The 15,890-nt window shown below is 37.8% G+C and overlaps 1 protein-coding gene across 1 annotated transcript in view; it reads right to left on the reverse strand.

The window, feature by feature from the left end:
• Positions 1-15,890, reverse strand: part of C2cd3 (C2 calcium-dependent domain containing 3) — a 109,983-nt gene that overhangs the window by 61,800 nt on the left and 32,293 nt on the right. The window contains exons 13-18 of the mRNA XM_013013964.1: positions 13,039-13,161; positions 9,616-10,110; positions 6,020-6,171; positions 4,254-4,500; positions 2,397-2,580; positions 573-756 (exon numbers count right to left, since the gene is read on the reverse strand). Coding sequence (XP_012869418.1) covers positions 573-756; positions 2,397-2,580; positions 4,254-4,500; positions 6,020-6,171; positions 9,616-10,110; positions 13,039-13,161 — 1,385 coding nt within the window. The remainder of the gene's footprint in view (positions 1-572; positions 757-2,396; positions 2,581-4,253; positions 4,501-6,019; positions 6,172-9,615; positions 10,111-13,038; positions 13,162-15,890) is intronic.

Below are 15,890 nucleotides of genomic sequence, written 5' to 3' on the forward strand. Positions count from 1 at the left end.
AGCTCAAGGCTAGTGCTCTACCACTTGAGCCACAGTGCCACTTCCAGCTTTTTCTGCTTATGTGGTGCTGAGGAATCGAACCCAGGGCCTCATGCGTACAAGACAAGCACTCTACCACTGAACAACCTTTCCAGCCCTCTACCAAAATTTCTGAAACACTAAGTAAACTTATGTTTTATATTTTCTGTTGGTAGGAAGAACAGATGACAATAAACCAGTTTGAAATGTGGAGAACGGTTGGGAGGCTTTCACAGTAATTAAGCATCATATACGATAAGGATCTGAAGTAACTATGGCAGTAAGAGGAAACCAGAAAACATGAACTATGTTTAGAAGTCTCTGGATTTCTTTTCCAATATGAGAAGTGATTAGAAGTATGAAATTTTCCTCCCAAGAACCTAACATGTTTCAGTAAAAATCATACACAAATGATTGTCAAATCAAAGAATACAAAACAGGGCAGAAGGGGATACTTAGGTTTTATAATGATTTTACCCAACTAGCTAAGATGCTTTATAATTGTGTACTTCCTTCCTAGGCATAGGTTAGGTTCCTTCCTAGGCATACTGTACCTGCACCAGATTTCAAACTGGACCCCACCTCCAGGCAGAAGCCCCTGTGACATGAAGGCACTGAGCAGGAGCCTTTGCACTGGAACTTCAGTTGGCAACAGGAGAGAATGATGGTGCTCACTATTAAAGACGGGATCTGGAACACAGAGGGTAGTTGAAGTTCTGAAGGGCTTCAGAGTAATTCCTTTGGAAAAAAAACAAGTTCAAAATATCAAAGACCAATTAGTGTTTTATATGTAGTAAGACATTATTTACATGTACAGTGTTTATCCTCCCAACAATCCTATGAGAACAAAGCAGGCATTATTCCTACATCAGAGGTGAGGATATGGATATCTGTGATCATAAGTTAACTAAGGTAACAGACCTAGGACCAGGACCACATCTGCTACCCATGTTACTTCTACATGTCCTTAGGTACTTTGGTCCCCTAAGGTTCCATAATAATATAGAAGAGTTTCTTTTGCTGGTGGACAATGCATGAAGGTTCAAAATGTCCTCACCTTTTTTTTTTGGGGGGGGGGATCAGTTGTGGAGCTTGAACTTGGGGCGTGGGTGCTGTCCCTAAACTCTTTTGTTCAAGGCTAGCACTCTACTACTTTGTGCCACAGTACTACTTCAGGTTTTCAGGTGGTTAACTGGAGATAAGAGCCTCATGTACTTTCTAGCCCTGGCTGGCTTCTAACTGTGATCCTCAGATCTTGCATCCTGATTAGCCAGGATTACAGGCATGAGCCACCAGTGTCCTGCTGTCTCCACCTACCTTTTTGCCCCCACCTACCTTTCTGCCATCACTCACTGGTCTCAAACTTTATACTGTCTTAGTAGGTGCAAATTTTATCTCATGGAAGTTATTTTCTTCTTAATTATCCAAATGACTAATGATATTTATTATCTACAATTGTTTGGATAAGGTTTATTCCCCAGATGTTCATGTGCTGGAGATTCAGTCCCAGTGTGATGACACTGAAAGGTGGTAGAACTTTTAAGAGGTCTAATGGAGGTCTAATAGGTCATTGGTAGTACCGTCCCATGAAGGGCGTGCTTGTCTTATGGAGTAGGCTAGTTTTCACAAGAATGAGTTGTTACAAAGCAAAGCTATCCCATGTGTGCATAGTCATTTCCTATTCTGCCTCTTCGTCATGCTGTGACATAGCCAGGAAGTCCTGATGAGACGCTGGACTTAACAGGGCCATCCAAAACTGTGAGCTAAATAAACCTCTTTTGGGACAAACAAAGTGGCATATTTTTTAAAACACATTTTTTATTATAAAAATACTTTACAGAGGGGTTACAGTTACATAAGCAAGGAAGGAGGTAGAAATGAGGGGACTGCAGTTTAAGACCAGCTAGAAGAAAAGTTAACAGGACCCTATCATGGTTCATGCCTGTAATTCCAGTTATATGAAAGGTAGGAGGATTGTGGTAGAAGAGATGTTTCTGAATTCCTTAATTTCCTAAATATTTATAGTGAGCAGAACACCACAAATAATCAGAATCAACTATATGTGTATAGATGAGGAGGCATGTAAATAATATAAGGGATCAATATAAATAATTGGTAGACCTAGGCAAAGGGTATACAGAAATTCTCTGTACTATTTTTTATGACTTTTGTAAATTTGAGATAATATGAAAATAAAAAGTTACACAAAATAGTTTGATAGAAAGAAATAAAAGCTTAGCCCATTTCCTGTTTTACTAGAAGACAAGAGGAGTAAAAAAATCATCTGGCAACACAAAATCCACTTAGGAAAATAAATTCCTAAGTACATGAATCAAAGAACCATACAAAAATGAGATGACCTAATCTCCCAAACCTACCATTTTCAAGGAAATCAGGCTCTTTGAGCACACTGGACTGTGAGTCTTGAAATGGAAAGTAGTACTGGACATAACAATCTGCTTCTCCCCAGACTGTTGACTGAAGAGGGGCTAGCCCTTTAACCATCATGATATGGAACTCAAAGTGGTGCTCCATTAACACATTTCCTTTGCCTTCTGCCTGCTAAATGAAACAAACACTGGTGAGCTTCAAGGACTATCTTGCTTATAATATTATTCAAAAATTTCCCTTTGGGGAACAGAATATTTGTAGTTGGAATCCTTGGAATAAAAAAAAAAGGTTTTGGGAAAAAACTGAATCATGAAAAACAGCTTTATTTGGCCATAAAGTGTAACAATTTAATAATTTGGTTCTGTAGATGGTGATCTGGATGGAAGACATGAGTATTAGAGGGAAAAACAACTATATTTGTGGATATCTAGCTACATAGGCAAACCTTTTAAGGATTTCCTCTGTGCACGCAGGGAGTTAACATTTTCTAACTTTTAAGATGGAAATATAACAAAATTGAGTCTACACTGCAAACTGAGGAACATAGTTGGGCTTCTATGTAATTTTCAATTATTTTTATATAGTTTTCAATTAGAAAAACTGTCTGTCTTTCTATGAGACAGAGTTTCACTATGTTCAGGTGGGCCTGGAACCTGCTATATAGTTCAGACTGACCTTGTACTCATGATCCTCCTTCCTCTGATACCTAAGTAATTGGATTCCAGGAATACAACACCATTGGGCAGGGGAACAGCTCAGTGGTAGAACTCTTGCCTTATGTGCCTGATGGATTTGATTCCCAGCACCACAAAAAGAAACATTCAATAACATATTGACACACAAGTGTAGAGTCCATAGCATACAAATATTTTCCTAATAGTTCTTTTTCCTTCTAGAGGCTTTTAAATTTGTCATTCAGATTTCAACTTAAATGGATAAAATACTTAAAAGGTGAGAACTCTGCAGTTTGACTTCACTAGTACAGGAAACAAATAAACACAGCAGGATTTAATACCTGGAGTCAGAAGACTTGTGTTTGAACCCATTTTCTATTCAAAGACATAATGTCTTTGAGTATGTTTCATTACCTATAAATGAGTATGACAATGACCCTCCTAATGAAGTTGTTATGGAAATAAATATGAAAACGCATATTAAAACAAATTACTTTTAAGTTACAAGTAGGAAAAGTACTAACTTTATAACTTGAACTTAGTCAACAGATTAAGATTTTGCTGACTATATTTAGGATTGCTTCTTTCCTCTGAATTTTTAAAGAAACAATTAAATTAGTAAATGGAATATTAATATCTGGTTGCTTAACAGATTTTTCCCCCTTTTTTGTGATGCTGGGAATCAAAATAAAACTCAGAGCTTAGTGCAGGCTATGCAAAATTCTTTATCATTAAGCTTCGGGCTGGGATGTAGCTCAGTGGCAAAGCGCTTGCCTAGCAAGTGCAACGTCCTGGGTTCGATCCCCAGTACCAAAAAAAAAAAAAGAAAAGACAAAATTCTTTATCATTAAGCTTCATCCTCAGAACAATATTTTTTTTCTAAATTTAAGATTTAGGACAAGGACAGAGAAAATACCAAGGAGGGCTATGGACACAGGCACCGGTCAGGCAAGCACAAGATGACTTGAGTCTAATCTTCAGTACTTGCCAATAAAACCAAAAACAAAAGGCACTGATTCCTCTGATGTAAAGAAAATACTGAAATTAAGTCATATTCTTTTCTTGAGCCTTTCCTTATGGAAATAAGGATTTGGGGCAATAGTTTTGCTAAAATGTACAAAAAGAAAATGAGTAAATAGTTTTCTGTAAATCACAATGTTGAGTTACTACCTTAGAAACAGATGCTACAGATGGCTGGTCCAGGAAATGGGATGGCTTAGGGCTGAAAGGATAGAGTGTTCCTTCTTCATTCCTTAATCTTTGCAATGTCATTATCTGATCTGAAGAACCCATAGCTAAGAAGACTCGAAGACTCCCATTTTGGTGGCCTGAGAACACATCAATCACAGGCATGTAGTTGTCAACGGCAATAACTGGGTACTTAGCATCAAGCAGCAGGTGAAAAATCTTGGGATCTCTATAGAAAAAGAAAATTACAATCATCAATCATGTTAGCCTTTTCTTGGCTCTTTTTCTCAGCTTGTTAAAATTGGATCTACAGATAGAATAGCAACAGTGATTTTTATAAGTGTGTAATTTTATCAGTAATCAATCAAACTAAAATTACAAGACATAGATGCAGCAATTTCAGGGCTGGAAATGTGTCCCATGTATCTTTGTATCATGCAGAGCAGCCCGATGCCCACTTTCTGCAAGAAATAGCATCTCAGATGAGGCCTTAACATGGGGTCAATTACTGAGGTCAATAATTAGGAGCAATGTAGACTTAATTGTCTGGCAGACAAAATTTGGATAATATTGTCAATGGTACTAGTCATCTCCTGAGCTTATCAAGTAGCTATGCATTGAACTACTTTTGAAGTCTTTTTTTTTCAAAGTGGAAGATCATCATGTTGATCAAGATAAATGAAGCTCAGAAAATCAAGATATTGTATGTTTTCACTCATGTGTGGAATCTAAACCTAAAAAAAATCATGACATGATTTCTCCCTGCTCATCCCCCACCCTGGAGGGTGCTAATATTAGGAGGGAAGGGAAAGAGAGAATAAAAGAATAAATATAATTTTTATAGATGTATAAAAAGTAGCAAAATAGAACCTACTAAACTTTTTAAACAGGAAGGGGGATGAAGGAAGGGTAAGAAAGATGGATAGAGAGAGGGTGAATATTATCAAAGTACATTACAAGTACATTGTAAATATCATAATGAAAATCATTTGTACAAGTAATTTATGCTAATAAAAATTTTTAAAGGGGAGGATGAAGAGAGAGCCAACCATCAAGAGCAGACTGAGGCATGTGTGATTTCAGTAGTTATCCTTAGCCTGGTCATATTTTATATTACCATTATAAGCATTAAACCAATGTACTTTCTCACTGGATTATATTAATTGCTCTAGAAGTGATAGGGGATTTATCATAACCCTAAGTTTTGAGCTGGTAACTTTTGGCAGTAGATCTCCTGGTAAAAGAGAATAAAATCCAAAGAGGAGTAATGGAGGAAACAAAGAGGAATAGAGGAGGTGATTTGATAAAAGAACACTATATGCATATATAGAAGTATCAAAAGAAACATATTTGAACAATTAATATTCGCTAATAAAACAAAACAGAACGTACACTCCAGGGCCAGGCTGAGTTCTAAACCTGCTTCTACTCATAACAGTTGTGACAATTAACTTCTCTCTCTGTTAGTTCATCTGTCCAACGGGTAATAAAATATCTTCCCCAGAGATTGTTACAAGATTAAATGACCTGATGCATGTAAGGCTCTCAGCATAGCATCTGAAACTTGGGAAGCAATATCTATCCAACTGTTTTAAAAGGGAAGAAATAGCAGCAAGTGTGGTGAGACTGAGAAAGGTCTTTAAAGGGATATCTGAGCTACTTATGTTTGCAATCCCACAGAAATATTCTTCAAGTCCATAGAAAATTAAGGATGCAAAGTAAAGAATATGCCAAAGGATCCTATTTACTTGAATGACATGTAAAACTGATGGAGGGGTAGTTTCACCAGCCCAAGCAACTTGTCTTGTCCTGGGCTCCGAACTTTATTCCAGGTTTCAATTATCATCACATTGTTCTTAAGCCTTTCCAGGTGTTTGGAAGACAGAGAGACAGGAATTATCTGGGAAAAAAAAAAAAGAGAAAAAGAAAAATGTCCACATTTGAGACAATTAATTTAACAAGCATTTACTGAAAGCCTACCATGTGCATGCAGTGTTAGGAGTTAAAAACATTAAAGTAAAACTTTCTCTGCAGCCTTAATAGAGCTGGCAGTTTGCTATTACAGACTAACATATAAATGACAATTTGAAATTTCTGATGACATGGCTCATGGGGCACAGAAAAGGTTATCAGTCATGCTAAACAAGCCTACCCAACTCTAAGGCAAAATACTCATTTCTACTTTTTAATTTTAATTTTTAATTGTTATTATAAAGGTGATGTACAGAGGTGTTACAATTATGTAAGTCAGGTGAGTACATGTCTTTTTGGACAATGTCACCCTTTCCCTTACTCTTCTCTAGTTTCAAATTACTCATTTCTAAACAGTGCTGAAAGATTTATTTTTTTGGTGGTGCTGGGGTTTGAACTCAGGATTTCATGATTGCTACACAGGAATTCTAGTGCTTAAGCCAAACCTCTTTCCCATTTTTGACCTGTTATTTTCGAGATAGGGTCTCATTTTTTGCCTGGGCAAGACTGGACTGTAATCCTATCCATATCGAGCTGAGATGACAAGTATGTACTATCATGACCAGCTTTTTCTGCTAAGACAAGGATCTTGCAAACCTCTTTGCTTGGGCTAGCCCTTGAATTGTGATCCCCCTGATCTCTACCTCCAAAGTAGCTATCATTAACACTGTCACCCAGCAAGAATGATGTTTTTGAGCAAAGATAGCTCTTGACTTGAAAAGCATTGTACACTTTAGCAAAGGCTACTAATCCAAAGCTAGATAGTATTTAATGTGATGGCACAATGCAAAACCTCTGCCCAATAGCTGTCATAGCAAAAAGCAAAGCCATCTGTTCATTTGTTTTTCAATATGAAATAATTTCAAAATTGACCAGCTGGTAGACATCACAAAGAAACAAGATGTAGAGACAAGAGAAGCTCCATCAAAATAATAGTAGGATCAAGGGACTACAAATTTGAAGGTACCCAGCTGTAGCAACAACTACAATATAGTAGAAGGTGGGAGTCAAGCTGCAATGATGAAATTGACAGAAAATATGAAAAACAAAATAATGAAACCAGAAGTATAAGGCATGATGTGGTAGAGTGTGTACTTTCCCATGCAAAGCTGTGGGTTTAGTTCCAAGCACCAAAATCAAACCAAACACCTCCTTCCACTTGCCCCCGCACTGTCATGAAAAAGACACTCAAGATAAAGAATCAGACCAGAACTATCATCTTAAGAAACTAATTACAGAAGGTGATCTACGTACATGTCTGATCCTTAAAACCAAAAGAGTAAAATTCAAACTAATCTTCAAATTGGAGGTTTCAAAGACTGTGGATGAGAAAAAACAAAACAAAACAAAAAAACAACAAAGAAAGCCCCTCAACTCTTAAGGCAGAGCAGGAACTAACTAGAACTAAATGCTATGCTTCACTGGTGTTGTACTGGCTGAGAAGGAAATCCAATACAGAAAGAAAAGCATATGTGAAGACAAGAGAGAAGAGAATATTCAGGAAATACTGCATAGCTGAGCACAGCTAGACTATGTAGTGTGAAGGGAAGAATGACAGGCATCGAGACTGGAGAAATGTATTCAGTCAGTTCTTAAAGCTTCTTAGAAGCCAAGCTAAGGCTTTGCATTCTATCTTAAAGACTTTAAAGAAGCACTGGAAGGTTTTATATAGGGAAGCAAAATGTTCAGGTTACTGTTTCACAAAGATTTCTCTTGTTGATACACAAAGGAAAAAACGGATACATAAGAGGTCAGAAATAGTAGACCAATCTGAAGGTCTATTTGGAATGATGGTGAGGCCTACATGGAAGCAGTGACAATGGAGTTAAAGGGATGCATGCCAGAAATATACATGTAAGTACAAAGTGCGAGATACTCAGGTGGTGATGTCCAGCAAGCAGTCAGATACTGATACATGTAACTACAAGGAAATGTCTGGCTTCTGTAGAGATATAGGCTTGGAAGTGAACTTCACAAAAAGTGAAAGCTGACTTGGTCTATATGGGCTCATGTCTACTCAGGAGGTAAGAGATCAGGAGGATCTTTTTTTTGTTTTTGGTGTGGTCATGGGGCCTGAACTCTGGGCCTGGGCGCTGTCCCTCAGCTCTTCAGCTCAAGGCTAGTGCTCTACCACCTGAGCCACAGTGCCACTTCTGGCTTTTTTTTTCTGCTTATGTGGTGCTAAGGAATTGAACCCAGGGCCTCATGCATGCAAGGCAAGCGCTCTACACTGAGCCACCTTCCCAGTCCAAGGAGGATCTTAATTCAAGATCAGCTTGGACAAAATGTTCATGAAACCCTTTCTCAACCCAAAGTTAGAAGTGGTGGTTTGTGGCTGTCATCCCAGCTATATAGGAACCGTAATTAGGAGAACAGCATTTTGGGCCAGGCAGGGAATAAACACAAGGCTTTATTGCCAAAATAACCAAAGCAAAAGCTGGCTGAGAGTAGGGGATAGCTCAAGTGATAAAATACCTGCCCAGCAAGCAAAATAATCCTGGGTTTAATCCTCAGTACTGAAAACAGAAACAAAAACAACCCACAAAACAACAACAAAACAATAAAACAAAACAAAACCATCTCCCCAAACAAAAAAACCAATCTGGAAGTGTAGGAACAGAAATTATGAAGTGATGTCCATGTCTTTCGATGGAAAGTATGTTTGATTTGAAGAACACATGCAAGATTAATGAAATGCCAAGAACAAGGGAGAAAAGCTAGGTCTCCACCCTTATCCTGGTTTTCTCTTGGTCAAAAACTAAAAAACAAACAAAAAACCCACCAACATAAATTTAAACACCAGCAGAAAAATTCCAAATCATGCCAGCATCTTTTTTTTTTTTGGTTGGTTGTGGGTCTTGACAAATTCCAAATCATTGAATTAAATGAGGAATAACAGCTAGTAAAAACATATCAATAAAAATATAAGGAAAGACTGGAGATAAAGGAAGGTTAGGGGAAAGTCGAATATATTAAATAAACAGTGAGAAATCAATGAATTGAGAAACAAAAAGAGAGACAAAGTTTTAAAGTGGTTGGAAATGAACTATACAACTTGAGGGGGAGGGAGACGAAGGGAAAAAACTAGGAGAAAATGAGGGAGAGGGTCACACTTGTTCAAAAGAAAATGTGCTTAATACCTGACTTATGTAACTGTAACCCCTCTGTATATCACCTTTACAGTAAAAAAGAAATATTACATTAAAAAACTGATAAAAAGTTTTTAAATGTTGTTAATGTCTTTTTCTCTTTCAATTCAGTAGCGCACACCAGATAATTACAAAGTTCTCTTCCAATATGAACATTCTAGATTCCTTTTAAGATGGCACTTGGATTTGGGGAACATTTGGCTGACACCCCCATATACAGTTACCTGAGAGAAGTTAAAGACTGGTTGTGTTGTACCCCAGGCAATGACAGATCTGGTGACTTCCTCTGTGCTGAAGAGTTTACAAGTTAAATAAACATTGCATGGTGGTTGTTTCTCAGATTCTCCAGTAATAAAATCTTTCCCATCTGGCACCATCAACAGCACATACAAGAGCAAAGCATTTTCTTTGGCTGACCCATTTGCCTGATTTACTAAATTATGGGAGGCTGGCACAGACATGAAGGCTGAAGAATTTGTTGCTACAGGGCTAGGTGGCTTTGCATTGGAAAGTATCAGTCTCTGTGCTTTCTTTGCAGTTTCCTCATGAACTTGATTTGTGTTCTGTAGATCTGTGGTACAAGTATTATCTTGGCTGGTTTCTAGTAATATCTTATTTGGACTTGTAACAACAGAAAGTGGAGCTTGTTGGGTGCTGCTAGTTAGCTCAGTATTGACATCAGCAAAATCCTTGTTATCTATAACAAGCTCCATGGTTACCTATAAAACAACAAGAACATTCCGTAGAAGTGGAATCAGAATTTTGGAACTGGAAGTATAAGGTTATTAGGAAATGAACCAACTTAAGAGGAAGAACAACAGACTGCATATACATCAACTTATCAGTCTAAGGAAACTGAGACTGATGATCAATAATGTGAATCTGGAGTAAGGACATGTTCGGAAAAGGATGAAGACATACATGTTTAAAGGATACAGAATCCAGTTGGAGGCTCCCAATGACTAAATATAGAACAATCTGAGTAATGGAGCAATAAGAGTAATGGAGTTTCAAACTATTGAATAATGTAAGAAACTGTGAGTTCATGTTAACATAAAATTAACATGGGAGAAGTATATAGAAATATTTATTCTGGGCTGGGAAGGTGGCTCAGTGGTAGAGTGCTTGCCTTGCATGCATGAGGCCCTGGGTTCAATTCCTCAGTACCACATAGCAGAAAAAGCCAGAAGTGGTGCTGTGGCTCAAATGGTAGAGTGCTAGCCTTGAGTTGAAGAGCTGAGAGACAGCACCCAGGCCCGTAGTTCAGGCCCCACGACCAATCAAAAAAAAAAAAAAAAGGAAAGCCAAAATGCAAACCAGATAAAATAGTGGAGCTAGAAATCACTATCATACAATTATAGTAATATGTGCCTCATGTAAACCAGTAATAGGACATTCTTCAAAACTGCTTTACTTTTATAAAACATTAATGTAATCAAATAATAGAGAAGGGATGCAAAACAGTTACAGACTAAAGAAGATTAGAAAGAAATGATAAACATTAATAATCCGGGACTTAAAAATAAAGTGCTAAGGAGGAAAATACTGGCATAGGTGGTGAAATGTGAGTATGGGTTATAGATGGAATATATTATCAATCTTAAATTACACTTACAATGAATATGAATGTTATGTTCTTGTTCTTAGGAAATACATGAAATACAAGCTAAAACTTTTAGGAGGAAATGGACAAAAATTCTCAAATAGTTTAGAAAAAATGTGTGCATCATATGGCATATGTATACATATAGTAAGTGTATAAATATAGTATGGAGGGAACAAATAGAGAAGGAAAAGGAGAAATAATTATAAAGTAAATGTGACAAAAGCTAAGAATGGGCAAGGCTATGTGAAGACCTTTATACTACATTTCTCCTAAGTTTGAAGTTAATTCAAAATAAAAGTTAAAATTGTTAAAAAGTAAAACAGAGCTGATTACCAGTGGCTCATGTGTATAATCCTAGCTACTCGAGAGGCTGAGATCTGTAGATCATGGTTCAAAGCCAGCCTGGGCAGGAAAATCTGTGAGATGCTTATCTCTCCTTAACCAGCAAAAAAAAAACCCAACCAAACAAAAAAAAGTCAGAAGTAGAACTGTGGCTCAAGTGTAGAGCTTTAATCTTGGGCAAAAACAGTACGCTGTCCCTGAGTTCGAGCCCCAGGACTGGCACTAAAACAAAACAACAACGATAACAACAAAAAATTCAAGCAAAAAAGAAAAAGGAGGCAAAATCAATTTTTTAGGATAGAAGTGGTCACTAGCTGTTAGAAGAATGAATTATGAGGGATAAAAAAGAGTTACTGTTCCTTTTATTTGAAAGCTTTAGGTGTTACACTCTAAAGTTGTTTTCTTCTATCAAATACAATCAGCAATCAATCTATTTTAGTACTTCTTTCAACAGAGATAAGACAGCAACAATTTATAGTCTATCAATCATATTTATTACGCTGTTCAGATTTGAAACCTTGAAGTCTAGAAGGAACAAAAAGCAAGCAAAAAAACCTTGAATAAAATAAGAGTAAGGGGGTTGGGAAGGTGGCTCAGTGGTAGAGTGCTTGCCTTGCAGGCATGAGGCTCTGGGTTTGATTCCTCAGCATCACATAAGCAGAAAAAGCTAGAAGTGGCACTGTGGCTCAAGTGGCATAGCACTAGTCTTGAGCTGAAGAGCTGAGGGACAGCGCCCAGGCCCAGAGTTCAGGCCCCACAACTGACTAAAAAAAAAAAAAGAGTAAGGTGGTGTTTTTTTTCTTCCAATATTAGAGTGAGTCTTTAAAAGGTAAGTGGCATTTACTAGAAAGAGCAGGAACAAGAGAGGAGACTTTCAGGAAGAAGCAGAAACATGAAAATAAAAATAAAAAACATGTAGACTTGAATCAAGATGGTGTACCCTAGTGGTTCATTACATAGTTTGACAAGGCTATTAGTAAAGAAGGCAAAAGCGGAGGTCATATGGTGAGTCCTGCATCTCATCCCTTGGGTGACTAAGTCAGGGGGAGGTGTTAAACATAACTGTGAAGATTTTAAAGGCTCACTAAGGACACAAAGAAAAGCTATTCTGAAGCTATACATTCAAATTCTGCCACCTAGGATGCTGTTAAACACAAGGAAGACCCCCAACCTTTTTTTCCAATGACTTATACATTAGAATTTACTCTATCAGGTACACAGTTACTTTTTTCCTTGTTTACTTCCACAAGTCTAGTCCAAGCCATTATCAATCATCTCTTTTTGGACGTCACTCTCATGCTTCAGAGTCCTTCCTTGGCTCTTAGGCTAAAATCTAAACCCTTTCGTTTGATCTATGAAGCTTTGAATAATAGGGCTCCTCCTGCCTGTATAAACCCTACTTTCTACCACTTGTCTACAATGTGGTAACATTCTATCCCTTGACATGCAAAGCCCATTCTCACTTTAGGGCTTTTTTACTTTGTCTTTACTCAAATCTTGCCTTAAATGCCACTTCCTTGGAGAAACCATCTCCTACTTACTCTTAGGTACCCACTGTCATATTACTTCCTCCAAAGCACTTCTGCTGTTCTATTTCAATAGAGGCCCCATGCTTTTCTTGTTCACTGTGATATTCCAGTGCAAACTAATAATACTTGCTCAGAAAATACTTCTGATTTCCTGAATATTTACCACATACCTTCAGGGGGCCAAGTAGAACCTGGCCATTTTCCTGTTGCACTGGAAGTTGGTCACTGAAGGATAGCAGCTTTGACTGAATGACAGCTCTCAAAATAAGTGATGCAGCTCCCACGAGTTCTGGCTGCAGAAGGAAAGCAGCAGCTTAGGTTCAAGTAGAAGCAGAGGAAATTTTAATTGAGGTGACACCCCATGATTGCTGATAAAAGAAGCCATGCTTTATGAAATACAAAGTTTATTTGTGTGTGTGTGTGTGTGTGTGTGTGTGTGTGTGTGTGTGTGTGTGCTGGCCTGGGGCTTGACTTCAGGGCCTGGGTGCTGTCCCCGAGCTTTTTGGCTCAAGACTAATAGTGCTCTACCACTTGAGCCACAGCTCCACTTCTGGTTTTTGGTAGTTAATTGGAGATAATATCCTGGGCTTTCCTGACCGGGCTAGCTTTGAACAACAATCCTCACATTTCAGCCTCATGAATTGCTAGGATTATAGGTGTGAGCCACTGGCACCTTAGGCACAAAATTTAATTTTTATGACTATATGATTCCATATTCTGTCACATTTTGGTCCCTCTTCTGATTCTACTACTTTTCTCTGGAAGGTAAGAGAATTTCATAAGTCACAAAAAGGTTGGAAGATCATTTTCTATTAAGAGTTAACTAGGTTTTCTTTTTGTTTGTTTTTTTTTGGGTCCAGTCGTGGGGCCTGAACTCTGGGCCTGGGCACTGTCCCTGAGCTCTTCAGTTCAAGGCTAGTGCTCTACCACTTGAGCCACAGCACCACTTCTGGCTTTTTTCTTTTTGCTTATGTGGTGCTGAGGAATCGAACCCAGGGCCTCAGGCATGCAAGGCAAGGGCTCTACCACTGAGCCACCTTCCCAGCCCCTTAACTGGGTTTTCAACTTAAGGTTTTAAGCCTGCTAGGCAGGTACTTTATAAGCCATACCCACAATTATATTTACTTTATTTTTAAAATATTGTTTCTCACTATACTTTGACTGACTTGAAGTATGGTCTTCTCATTTATGCTTCTCAAAGCAGTTGGTTGAGATAGGGTCTTGTGAATTTTTATTGCCCACCTTGTCCTAAATCCACAATCCTCCCAATATCTACCTCCTAAGTGGATAGGATTATAGATGCCTGCTAGTATGCCCACCAAGAGTTAATTCTTTACTCAAAATTGTTCATTCTCACTACTAAAAATGAAAAAGGAAAGCTGGGCACTGGTGGCTCACACTTGTAATTTGACTACTCAGGAAGCGATCTGAGGATTGTGGTTCAAAGTCAGCAGGGCAGGAATGTCTGTGAGACTCAGCTCCAATTAACCACCAGAAAACCAGAAGTGGTGCTGTGGCTCAAAATGATAGAGCACTAGCCTTGAGCAAAAGAGCTCAGGGACAGAACCCAGACCCTGAGTTCAAACCCCATGACCAACCAAAAATAACAAAAAACAACAATAAAAATCCTTTAAAAATAATTTAATAAAAAATAAGGGCTGGAAAGTGGCTAAGTGGTAGAGTGCTTGCCTTAAATGCATGAGGCATGCATGGGTTTGATTTCTCAGAACCACATAAACAGAAAAAGCCTGAAGTGGCACTGTGGCTCAAGTGGTAAAGCTGAAGAGCTGAGGGACATGTCCATGCCCAGAGTTCAGGCCCCACGACTGACAAAAAAAATAAAATAAACAGAGAAAAAAGAAATTTGGATGATAAAAATCTTTACCATTAAAACTAGGAAAATTACAGAACCTAATATACCTAATATGGCCAAGAATATGAAGAAACAAAAGGCTGTTATATAGGCCAGGAATGTGGCTTAGTGATTGCCTAGCATGCAATGAAGTCCTGGGTTCAATTCCTCAATACCACATAAATAGAAAAAGCCAGAAGTGGCTCAAGTGGTAGAGTGCTAGCCTTGAACAAAAGAAACTCAAGGATAGTGCCCAGTCCCTGAGATCAAGCCCAGGACTGGCAAAAAAAAAAAAAAAAAAGAAGGCTGTAATATGAAGAGTGTTGGGAATATAAACTGACAATATACTAATACACTTTTGGACAACAAATTTGGCAGTTAATATAAAAACCTTACACTGGGCACTGGTGGCTCATGCCTGTAATCTGAGTTACATAGGAGGTTGAGATCTGAGGATCATGGTTCAAAGACAGCCTGAGCAGAAAAGTCTGTCAGAATCTTATTTCCAATTAATCACCACAAAACTGGAAGTGGTACTGTGCTTCAAGGTGGTAGAGTGCTAGCTTTGTGCGAAAAGAGCTCAGGGACAGCGCCCAGGCCCTAAGTTCAAGCCTCATGACTGACCAAAAATAACAAAAAGCAACAATAAAAAAGCCTTTAAAGTATTCATACTTAGTACTTAGTATTCACAGTTTAGTACTTCCACTTCTGGGAATTTATAATAAGGAAGTAATACATAAAAAGCTTAGGCACAAATATGTATATGTTAAAAATACTTAACAATTAGAAGCAATCATGTGTTCAATAATTAAGAATTATTAAAGCTAATTATAGTATAGCTACATAATGATATGGATCATCAAAATGAAACCTATGAAATGTTTTTAATAATATGCTATATTTGATAAAAGTAGTATATTACATCATATTCATAGTAAGCCTTCAATTATAAAATTCCTTTGGAAACAGCATAAATATATATATATAATTTTTTTTAAAGTCAGGGCCTTACTATGTAGCATAGGTTGATTTTGAATCGCTCAAATGCTGGGATTATAGGCATGAGCCACTACATCTGCCCAACTACATATTTCTGAAGAAAAAGAAAATATTTTCAAGATAATAGTAAATAAAAACATAGGATAAGGGGGCTGGGAAGGTGGTTCAGTG

This window comes from Dipodomys ordii, unplaced genomic scaffold (genome assembly GCF_000151885.1).
Source record: "Dipodomys ordii isolate 6190 unplaced genomic scaffold, Dord_2.0 Scaffold22, whole genome shotgun sequence".
Taxonomy (NCBI): domain Eukaryota; kingdom Metazoa; phylum Chordata; class Mammalia; order Rodentia; family Heteromyidae; genus Dipodomys; species Dipodomys ordii.